Source organism: Phalaenopsis equestris, unplaced genomic scaffold, assembly GCF_001263595.1.
Source record: "Phalaenopsis equestris unplaced genomic scaffold, ASM126359v1 Scaffold000149, whole genome shotgun sequence".
Classification (NCBI taxonomy): Eukaryota; Viridiplantae; Streptophyta; class Magnoliopsida; order Asparagales; family Orchidaceae; genus Phalaenopsis; species Phalaenopsis equestris.
In genome coordinates this window covers 145,376-157,990 of record NW_018164591.1, presented here as the reverse complement: position 1 = coordinate 157,990, position 12,615 = coordinate 145,376, and the positions used below count along the sequence as shown (strand labels likewise).

At 32.6% G+C, this 12,615-nt stretch overlaps 1 protein-coding gene across 1 annotated transcript; it reads right to left on the bottom strand.

Moving 5' to 3' along the window:
* Positions 1-6,813: 6,813 nt before the first annotated feature.
* On the bottom strand, positions 6,814-9,899 carry LOC110021844 (TORTIFOLIA1-like protein 4). The gene is made up of 5 exons (XM_020720519.1): positions 8,854-9,899; positions 8,670-8,784; positions 8,055-8,596; positions 7,513-7,801; positions 6,814-6,920 (listed from the first exon to the last, which is right to left on the bottom strand). The coding sequence occupies exons 1-5, from the start codon at positions 9,661-9,663 to the stop codon at positions 6,916-6,918; spliced, it is 1,761 nt and encodes a 586-aa protein (XP_020576178.1). The 5' UTR covers positions 9,664-9,899; the 3' UTR covers positions 6,814-6,915.
* Between the last annotated feature and the right edge of the window lie 2,716 nt (positions 9,900-12,615).

Below are 12,615 nucleotides of genomic sequence, written 5' to 3'. Positions count from 1 at the left end.
TCTACCAAGGAATGAGACTTGGGAGCTGACAGAACTTTTACTAGGGAAGAAGGCAGTGCACAACAAGTGTGTACAGGGTGAAGACTGTGCTTAATGGCAGTAAGAGGTACAAAGCTAGACGTTGAAAAGGGCTTTCAGCATAGACAAGATATTGCTCTTGTAGTGGGAGTTGTAAGCAGAAATATGAGTAACCCGAGAAAAAAATTGGAGGTACAAGACAGATATTGCTCTTGTAGTGGGAGTTGTAAGCAGAAACATGAGTAACCCGAGAAAAAAATTGGAGGTACAAGACTATGTTGATGTTAATATGTCGACTAAGGGTGTTACAATTGAGAAACTGAAGTTGTGCTCGACTTCAGTTAGTCTTATAGCATGAAAACCAGGGCTTTGAGTTGTAGGGGTAGAGGATATCACGTTCGAAGAAAAGGGCTACACAGCTAATGAATGATACAGCCAGTGTATCAGTCTCCAAGTGTGAGATTTGTTGCAAATATGGAAACTGGTCCCCTGCTCAAATTGGTATTTTCTCATGTTTGGAAGCAAATTGGATATGATACTCGAAATTAATTATTCTTAATTCCTTCTAAAATTTGTTGCAGAAGAGAAAAGGAAATAATTAATGAGCTTCATTGATTATTTAATTAATTCCTTAATGGGCCTAATGAAAAGATGGAATTAATAAATAGTCATGCTAGCTCCCCTTGTAATCACGCTCGGGATTTGGTTTCTCAGGCATCTCTCTTTAGCATTGGTAGCTTTCCAGGTTCTTCTTCTAGCATGCTTTGATTTGAAGCTCTCAGGTAGAGAGAGAGAGAGAGAATAAGGAGAGATAAAAGAGAGAGAAAGATTGTTCTTTCATGCAATCATCGATGTGATCGACGGGTGTAATTTCTCAAGCTAATAAATCCTTTGCAGCTCCGTGGACGTAGGCAATTTGTCGAATCACGTAAATTTGTGTGTTTCAACTGTGTTATTATTTTTTTTTTGAGAATTTTCTTGATCATGTTTTTCTCTTTATTGTCGTCGTTTTTCACAACAGTTGGGCGTACAAAATATTCTCTCCACTCCACAGGTGTAGAGAATTAGCCTTATGCCTAATTGTGAGCTTGATTGACTATATAAAAAAATGTCTCGGCTATATAAAACAAAATGTATCAGAAATATTCTATGGCATAAAGGATAAATTTTTGTCATCTCAGAACGGGGACGATGAGGTTAAATAGATTAAACTTTGGCTAAAGCCAAAGTCAATTGATGAAGGTTAAATTATAATAATTATTTTAAAATAAAAAAAGGTCAAAAGATTTAAAACTATATATGTTCATTATCTCTAATGATTTCTTGGTATTATTCTTCATTCCTTATATTTTACATTTTTTATATGTCACCATAAAATTCATAGCAAGCACAATCTTTTTGCAATAATAAAATTTTAATATTTTAATATTAAAATTAGGGTCAAAAGTTTTTAGAATATCTCATATACTATCGTGAGTGTTCTAAATTGTACCAATTTAGCATCATCTATTAAGAATTTCTCATTATCATAGGCATTATAAATACTTTCTCAATGGCTAACAGCTAATTCCTTAATCAAGGATAATATAATGCAACCAGTGAAGGCCTCCTAAGCCTCTTTTCTAAGATCGTTTTCATCTGATAATGAAGCAACAAATTGAAGTCTTTGAAACCTTATAAGAATCTACTCAACAAATAATGCAATTACAACATGGTAGAATTCACCTAATATAAAATCTACATCAAGTCAAGAATAATCAATTTGATGGCACTAGTGTAAGATGCTTCCACCATCATAATGAAATTTCTCTTCCATTACTGCCTCACTAATATCTCATAAATATTGCCAATTTAGCCATCTTTCATATGCTACTTAATTGGCACAAACCCCCTACAATCTCAGTGGACTTGACCAACAATATCATATTATTGTCATAGATAAAGTTGTAAGAGATAAATTTTAATGTCTTCTTTTAATATGAAATCTTTTTGAGGATTTAAGCAACTTATTTCTCAGCATATTCTTTAAGAGTATTTGACTCAAATTGATGTAATTCCCTAAACAACTTATTCAGGCGGGATTCAAATTATCTGATATTGATCCTTCCAATGTGGTATATGATTTTTACAAGCAAATTGGCAATTCTAAAATAGTTATGAATATCCAATATGATTATAATACGCTCCCATATAAAAATTTTCCTATGACTCTCTAAGATTAAGTCGCAACTTTCAATGATATGTTTAGTCATTATTTTGCCAACTGAGTTGCATTTTATTGTATATTTATTCTAGATCATTTAATTCTATACTTTCAATGATAAGTTTAGTCATTATTTTGTCAGCTGAGTTGCATTTTATTGTATATTTATTCTAGATCAAAGTATAGTAATGATTTCTTTCATCTTATTAAGATTTTCTAAATAAAAATTAGAGACCTTTGAAGAGTATTTTTTAAGGATTTGTTAGTCATGAAGGCCTTTAAAGAGTATTTTGTAATGATTTTTTAGAATTTTACCAACTTTTGGGTTGATCCAAAGTTACTATAAGATATTTCTTTGAAGGTCTCATCCTGGGACTTCTCCTCCTTCACTGACGCGAGAGATTGTTTACTTATATCCTAATTTCATTTATCAAGTATAAACATTAATTACTATTTATTAGGTAATGATCACCAATTGAAAGTAGTTTAAACAGTTGTCAAATAAACATATGAACTCAAAACAAGAAATATATCAACCCCCCTAACATAATGTAAGAGCATTTAAGAGACTATAATCACCATTCCCACTAAGTTCAATAATCATGAAAGCAATATGAGAACCTCATTTGTGCCCATTTAAGCAAATCAAAGGATAATATTCTAATGAAGATTCATAATACTAAATATTTAGGTTAAACCATTTTGAAGTATTATTATATCCACCACTAAAGAGATCATTCAAGCAAAAGTCCACACTACTAAGGAAATCATTCAAGCGAAAATTGCCTTCGTCTGAAGGAAAAAAAAAAATAAACGTTTGATTTGCTCATTTGTCAATAAAAGTTGGCTATTATTTAAAATGAATCCATATATCATTAAACTCACAACAAAAAAGATCACAAGATTATTGGCAAGAAGATTGCAATAATTATTAACTATTATTAGCATACTATCATAATCAATCCACTATTATACACAAGGTGTGCCAAAAAATAATCAGATTACTTTTAATACTTTGGACTTGGACGAAATATGATACCCACATCAAAATTCTCATATTATCTTGTCAAGAAGTGTGTCATCTATTAACATTATAATATTTTTTGTTGACTTAAAAAGACTAGTTTATATTATATTATTCCTTACTTCTATGAATTGTAGATTAATTCATACAAAGTTATGACTTTATTGCTATGATATTTGCAATTACAAGGACAAGCTACAAAGTCTTTTAGCAAGTCACCTTTCCAATCACCTAGGTTAAACCATCTTAAAAATCAACTTTTTAATCTACTCATGGTAGTATCTATATTAAATTATTTGGTTAACCCTTATCAACTATTTTTATGACAACATATCTACCTTCCCTTGAATATTTTGGTATTTTATAATGAGAGATATCAAAGAAATAAGGTAAAACTAATTATTACCCGGCTTATGTTATTTCTAATAAATCTAATGGGAGGGGGGTTCCATTACCGAACTAATCTAAAAATAATAAACCTTATCATCTCGTTAGCTCCTCGTCTTAACAATTTTTTTAGACTTATTTATATCTCCCCAAAATATTGTTTTTGCCTTTTAAAGGTAAATATAGAACTAATTTTTCTAATTAAGTTTTTTATATTCTCCTTTATACTTGAAATATTAAAAAATATTCTATTATAAATAACATTACATTATTTTTTTTAGTTAAATAAAAAATAAATGGCATAAGTCTTAGACAACAGAACATAATGGACAAGACCTTCACTCTAATCCTACAAGAAAACCTTGATGCAATTGTAATGCAAATAGGGTTCTCACTAGAAAGCCTTTGTAAATAGGGTCATAACCTGAAATACTATTCCCAAGTTGACTTCTCTTAATTCATTGATTGCGAATTTAATTTCCTCCTCTATTTTTGGTGGTGCACCTTTAATTGGAGGGTCTCCATGGTCATCTGACATTCATAAACTGGTTGATCTTATCATACATGCTTTTATACTTGTCTTTGTTATCAACATCTTCTTTCTCCATATATTTTGTCAATGATCAACCATTTATCTTAGCTTTTTACATTTATATCGCTCAAATATTTTATATCGCATCAAACTGCAGCTATTTTAAATTTAAAAAAATGAAATATACATTTTAATGCATTGTAAGTTGGCATGTATGTAAAAAATTAAAGTTTAGGTGTTCGATATGTAAATACATACGAGTTGATCACATCACACGAATTCATCACTCCAACATAATAAAACAATAGAAGTGTTCCATCATGAAATGAATTCCTCTTATTAATTTTTATAATTTTTATAGTAAAATTAAATATTTTTATTTATATGTTACATATATTTAATAGATAATCTAATCTACATATAACATATTTAATATCTAACATATCACATATTTTTTTGATAATTATATTATATTTAATTAATATAAAAGCACCATTAAAATATAATTCTCTCTTCATAAATTTTGACATAAAATCAAATTAATTTAACTTTAAATATTTAGTAGAAAAATAAAATAACTCCTTCAATTTTTATAGTAAAATATTTCATAATAAAGCTTATTATATAATTCTTTTTTTTATTTGCAATTTAAAACTAGACATATTTTATAAATATTTCATAGCTATACCATAAAAGCTAATGCCGTTTATACCACATGAATTAAGTAGTCCCCTCATGTTAAACCCAAGACACATTGGTCCTTTAGCTCAAAGGGACATATACATACATACCACCTAATTTCTACGTATTTACATATTCAACACCTAAACATTACCTTTTGCATTTATACCACCGAAATGTCAGAAGAAGAAAAAAATACCACCATCGTTTTAACTGTAAAAAAAAATGAAGCGCACCTTTTCAAACACAGTCAAGGTGTTTGTAAATACTGAAGTTGTGGGTGTAACATATGTAAATATATAAGAATCGGGTGGTATGCATGTAAACCTTCTGATATAAAATATATACTTTTTTTTTTAATTTTCTTTTATATATATGCAACACAATTTCTCTGTATTTACATACCTACCACCTAAAATTCGATATTTATTCTAATACACGAAAATGTGTCCACTTCTAAAAAGTTAATAAGTGGTATTTTTTTCGTGACATTCAAGAGTAAAGTTTGACGTATGTGAATATGAAAGTACTAAATATGTAAATACATAAGGATGGTTAGATATGTGTGTAAATGCCCCCTGTATATAGAAAAAATATTAACCTAGAGTTACATGCGGAGTCCAATAAAATTACACCGTGGAATCGATCGGTCTGATAACACCAGAGAATATTTTCCTCGTGTTATTCAGGTGTTTTGTATGTTATTTAAGTGTTATTATCTTCTAGGAATATTCCCGGTATTATAATAACTCGGTGTTACCGGGCCGATCACCTCTACCGCGCAAATTCATTAGATTTTACATGCAACTCTAGGTGCGAAGTCTTGATGTAATATTTTTTCGTATATAAGACTTCGAATCCAATAAATTAAAATTTGACCAAAGTCATAAAATGCAGAAATCATTTTCGAAACTCGTCGAAGACCACGTAAACTAACCGACAATATTATAATCGTGGCCTTGAAATTTATTAAAGAATTAAAATATGCATTATATAAATTTAATAGTTGATGAGAAATGCAAGGGTCCTGAAAAGTTTATATTAAAATAAATTAAATATTATTAAATAATAAAATATACAATGATTAAATTTAATACTTATAAAATTCATAAAAATAAGATGTTCTAAAGGAAAAAAATATTGCATGAGGACTCCGAATCGCAGAGTTATTTGCGGAGTTTAATGAAATCACGTCACGCGGAGGTGACATAAAAATAAAAAGGTGCGTTAACATTGAAGAATATTCTCGCATGTTATTTATGTGCTATTGTATGTTATTCAAGTGTTATTGTATTTTGAAATATTCCCGGTGTTATAATAACACAATAAAAAATCAATAACACTTGAATAACACACAATAACACTTGAATAACATGAAAGAAATATTCTCTCGTGTTACCGAATATATATATTTATTTATTTTTGGTCACCGCGTGACGTGATTTCATTGATGCAATATTTTCTGCTCCCAAAGGCCCAATTGATATTTAATATAATAATATCGAATTAAATGAAGGACAATATATGATTTTCAGCCATAAAGAAGAATGAGTTTTTTTTTTTAATACACAATACATTTATTTCAGGAGAAAAGCAAAATAAATGAAGCGCCATTTACATACACACATTTTTTTATATATTTAAATATCTATCACTTAAACATTCATATTTACATGCATACCCCTCAAATCTTTAACATCAAATAAAAAATGAGACCAAAATAATGACGTGTAAATAACAAAATTTGGGTGATAGTTACGTAAATACATAAGAATTATGAGGTATGCATGTAAATTTCCCATAAATGTAAGGGCCAAAGTGAAAAAACTAATATTTGTTTCTCTGCATGTGACCAGACATGAAAGCAAAAGGCATCCCTTTGAATTGCTAAAAATACTTTTCAGAGACGGTATGGGAACAAAGACTGGAGCCATGTGAATCGGTTGTGCATCAAAGAAAAGAACATCATTCAACCTAAATAGTAAACAAAATAATATTACAAAATAAAAACACAAAATATCAACCCATATCCTTTCGCTCATTGTGGCAGTTCCCCATGATTTGCAGATATTAACCTGCAGGATCAATATACAAATGTTGCAAATTATGTGTAGAAAGTTGGAAAGAAATAAAATATAGTGAAGGGGGGCATGTGTGATAAATGTTTATGAACATAGCGGGTGATTTCATATGAGAGAAATTATTGTATCAGTGATGCAATTTTGCATTGCATCATGTGTAGAATAACAAGGGGCCATGAGGTAATTTGGGCTCATTGGCAAATACGGTTCAGACTCAGGTATTATTACATCAAGTGTCATATTACAATAATTTTATGATTTTAAGGATGAATGATAAATTGAAATTGAATTTCATGAACATAAAATTGAATTGGAAAGCATGCAAAAGAGGGAAAAAATATCAATTTAAAAATGACAAGGGGCTAGTTGTAAAGTCAGCATAAATCAATTCATTGCAAAAAAGGAAGGATAGGATAGCCTTAAGGCTATACTATAATCATACTTAAATCCATTATCATACAGCCCCTAAGTGTTACATATGTAAATACATAGAAATTGCAAGGTATGCATGTAAATCTTTCAAGTTTTCTTGGCTAAAGTAGTGCAAAATCACATCAACAAAAATAACACAAGAAATAAAACTTACCTTCAGCGAGGGGATTAACAAATCCCCCACTAAATCCAAACTTCTGCCTCTCCTGCTTGTAAGTCAAGAACCTGGAAGCATATCTCCTCTCTGCTCTCCTCCAAAATTTGGAGCTTAGGAACTCTGTGCCTGGAAACCTGCAACACAGCTTTGCAGCTGGATCAGTGTTCATCACTCTCCCAGATGAAGACGAAGCAAGATCTCGAGACATGTTCTCTAGCGCCATTTCTAAGTTTAGAACTCTTGCTTCCAGGGAATGAATGCCTTTCTGAGAGCTTCCGATGAATCTCTGATAAAAATTGAAGTTTTGTTGAAGACGGAATGAAACATGAGAGTTTAGGAAGATGATGAAACAAGCAGTTGGTTGTTTAAAGTAAGAAAATTTGCTTTGAAAAATGATTAATTTCAGAGTAAAAACAATTGACACTAAATCATCATTTCACAATGTATGTTTAAAATCTACAATGAAAACAAAATGAACCTTGATTTTCACTTTCTTATCACAAAACCACAGATTAAGCGTTCAGTGAAAGAATTGTTACTTGGAGGAGGTTCAGTAGGCTGGATTGCTGGTTCTCAATCTGAACCAAATGCATCCGGATCATAGACAAATCACCATCCTTCTGTTCCCCGTGGATCTTATCACTAGTTACAGCAGCTTCATTCGTCAGCTCCGAGCTTCCGATCTCCTCAAATGGCACAATCCTAGACCCAGATTTCAAGCCGCCGATCTTCTTATCATCCCAGTTCTTCTCAAAAAGTGCCCTCTTAACCTCCAATCTAGATCTGCCATTGTTCTCAGATCTCTCTTGCTGGCAACTATTTAAAACCTCCTCCGTTTTTGTGAGGATGTTCTCGTTTTCAACTTTGTAAAGAGGATCTGAATTCCTCTTCTGATTTATCTTTCTTAAATTTCTCTTCTGATCAAACTCAATCTTCTTTGCCGTAACAATTGGTGTTGCTGCGTTCGGTGGAGATTTGCAGGTGGGAATTCTCATTTTTCTGGAAGTAAGTGGGGAAGAAGACTGTACAGATGAAGAACTGAGAATTGAAGCAGGCTGGTATCTTCTATCACAGCCAATCTCTGCTCAATTCATAATTAACACAGACTCAGATCTCTAAACTAGCACAAGCACCCAAATTATAAAAGATATCACCTTTGACATAAGAATTGGACTGTGATTCAGATGGCGGCAACAGATCCAGCTCTTTCTCCGGTATCTCCCTCCACACATCCAGCATCCTGTTCATCGAATCTCTCACAATCTTCACCTGCATTGCCCAACGCTTCCGGATCAGGATCGAGATGAAAAAATTGAGAAAAAAATAGAGCAATCAAACCTTGTCAAATCGCCGGGCCTCAAATCTCGCAACACAACTTTGCTTATACTCACAAAGCCGGTCCTTTTTCGCAACCGCGAGGCGAGTAAGCGCCATTGCAGCAGCATTCCGAGCAGCCCAGCTCTGGCTTCCGAGAAACTCCAACAGACAAGTTATTAGCAACTTCAGCTCGGCATCTCCGATGCCAGAAGCAGCAAGACTTACACTTCCGACCAGTTCCAAAACAGCCGGCTTTGCCTTGAATGCCGGACTCCGAGCCAGCTTAACCAATCGCGGGACAAGCCGTTCTAAAAAGACAGCCAGCTCCTCCGTCTCCTCGCTGTTACATTTTTCCAAAACTGCAGAGAGGGAAAGCGCGGAGACGGATTGTGGGTGAATGTCCTGTTCATGGAACAGAGCGTCAGCAAGGGGGCGGAGGAGAGTGGAAACCAAGCCAGCGGGTGGTGTTACGGCGGCGAGGGAGCGAACGGTGTCGACTAGAGCGGCGCGTACGGAGGAATCGGGGTCACGGAGGCGGCGGAGAGCGGCAGCGAGGAGACGGTGGAGGTGAGGTGATAGAGAAGAAGAAGGGAGGGAGCGAGCGAGGAGCGAGAGTAAGCGCAGAGAGTGACGGCGGAGAGGGGTTTTGTCTGTCGGGCGAGCGTCGCTGAGCGCGGAGATGAAAGGGGGGAGGGAGTCGGCGGTGAGGTTACGAGCAATGGCGGAGAGTTCAGCGGCGGCGAGGGATTCGGTGTCGCGGTCGGAGAGCTTGGTTAGGAAATGGTTTACGCGGTGACGGATCTCCTGTGGTGAGGTGGAGTGAGTCGCCATTGTTGGAGTGAGGATGAAGGGAAGAAAGGTCGAAACTTTGGGAGTATTCAGAGGATTGGAGGGCGAAGGAAAGCGGCATTCCCCGGGGGAGCTCTGCGGAGATCCAACCGGATGACGGCGAGGAAGGATCTTAATGAAGTTTGTGGGTCATGGGTTGGTTGGAGGAGTTAAAAAATCGTGTTTTTGATGTGGGGGAGGACGGGAGAAGTAAAAAAAACGGATTTTTGGTTGGGGGAGGGACACTCCCTGCTTTTTCAGCGGTTTTTCGAAGTCTCGTATAAACTTATGTACTAACTACTGATACGCATGGGAATAGATAAATGGAGGAATTAGGGAAAAATAATTCCAAGGAAGACAAGAAAGATGCTCTTTCGCTTTCTAAATTTAATGGGGACGAGAGGATCCTCCACACCTTGATTGGGAAATGGGTATACAAGAAAATTATTTAGTTCTTACTAATTAAGTATATATTTTTAGTATAATATGATCTATTTTAGGGATAATTACATATAAATTATCCGAAATATTAATATTTTTAAATTAAATATCAAGTTTTTTTTTTTTTTTGAACTATTGAACTAACGTATTTACATCTACGTGAATAGGATAAAAATGAAAAATATAGATTGAGGTGAATTTTGAAATTTGAGTGAGAAAATGAAAAATGGATGAAAGGGGTAGGTTGATTTGTAAATAACAAGTTTAGGACGGTTTGTATGCAATTGCCCCCATTTTAGTAGAGCAATTTGATTGAATTTTAGAATGATATTTTATTGATTTTAATAGATATATGTTCAAATAATATAAGAATATATACATGTTGCCACTTTTGTTGAGTAATAATTAATTAGACACTTTTTCAAGTGAATTTTTATATCCCTTATTTATATATAGAGATTGAAGCATGAATTTAGCCCTTAAATGCTTTTAATTCTTGAAAGAGCAAAACTCCGCTTTCAATGAATTTAAGTATGATAAATTCAATGTTGATTTTGAGCTGCTTAAACTAATAAAAGAAAGAGAATTACAAAGAAAAAAAGTAAGTGGGAAGAAGTTTCATAAATTCTTTATTAGCAAAAATTAAATAGCTCGAGATAATAAGTGGCGGCACTGAGCATGACTTTGTATTCTATGAAAAGATTATATTAAAGGAAAGTTCATAAACCACATTATAAAATACTAATAAAGACATGTCATTGTATTTTTCCCAGCCTAATTATATATGAAAAGTAGCCATGTTGACATATGTTCAAACCCAGTAGGCGCCAAAATTCAATTTTAAAAGTAAAAGTTAAATTCTCTTCTGTTCTTGATGAATTGAAATCTTAACAATTTCAAACATTAGATATGCTTAAATCCACATTATTGGTTGATTTCCTACCAAGGATTAAGAGCTTGCTATTTTTTCCCTATTTAACATAAGCAATTCCATTATTTTGCTCTCTTTTTCTCCCCCAACTTTTTGGGGAAATTACATATATAACATTTGAAATTTTGTTATTTACAAATCTATCATCTTCCTTTATTCCTTTTTGAAATTATTGCACATATATCAAACTTTACTATGAACCCCAACTCATATTTTTCTTTTTCGTCAAATTCCCAAAGGGTTTGTCGTGACATGCATAAATGCACTAGTTCAGACATTCAAAAAAAATGACATGTGTCCACCCTTAAATTTAAGATTTCCTTATAGAGCATAATTTTTTTTTTCCTATGTAATTTAAATAATTTTATGAGTTTGCACTCTCTTCCTTTTGTTCACCCAATGTTTTAAAAATATTTATTTGATAATTTTGTCCACCACCAAGATTAAAGATAATTATGTTATTATTTAGTTATTTTATTAAATTAGTTGCCACCTATTTTAGGAGATTTTTATTTTATAATGTGAAATTCTATTTTTTTTCTTTTTTTTAGTATTTATAGCACCCAAATTCAACAAGAATTTAAAATATATTAAAAATGAGAAACATTTTGGAGGCCTATCCATTTTTGCAGTTTTTTTTTTTCTTACTTTGTGTTTCTCTACTAAATAATATGTACTATATTAACATTGCATTCTTATGAGTAGGGTTATTAAATAAAAGCTTGATAATAATAATAATTTATTTAAATTAATGGCTCGATCAAATTTCTCATACCTTCACTCCCACGTCATAAATGATGATAACTTTTACGAAATCTTTAAACAGAGGAAAAAATATTACATCCAGACAACACAATGGTGAATCGAATCTACGTTATCGTCCACACATCAAATTATTCAGATGTGACTAAACGGTGTTAAATGTCATTATAAGAGCAATTTTTAGTTATAAGTTTAAAATTCCTTTTGCGCTTTTTTTTATTCAACATTGTCCAACTGAATATTTTTTATGATGGCAAATATTTATAATATTTTCCTTAGTAAAAACGTTATGTTTCCGCATAAACTTTAAAAAGTAGAACATGACAATAGAAAACCAACAGAACGGAGCTAAAATTGATTGAAACCAATAAAATAAGAGTTTGATTTAAAACCTTATAAACGATGTAAGAAAATTTAAATTTGAAAATGAACCGACTCACAACGAGCCCATTATATCATGAGTAAGTCGTCTTGATTTACTTTGAGATCTTATGAAATTTATTTCCAGCAAATTGACAGTTCATGCACATTTAAGAGAGTTGTCTATCGTTGAATCTAAAATTGTTTGTGAATCACACTCAAAGAATACAAAGTAAAGTAAGGAGAAATAAAGAGAGAGATAATAATAAACTATGATAAATAGTGTCTCCTTCATAAAATATTTTATCTATTTATTCGGGAGATGGTAAAATGGTTTAATTACTTTTTTACTTCGGTTAGGAAGCTGCTCGTACTTGAATATTTATTGTATTTTACATGTATGACCTCATTTTAGGGTTTAGGGTAGCAGGCTAAGCTTATTGACTTTGGGTCAATAGGGT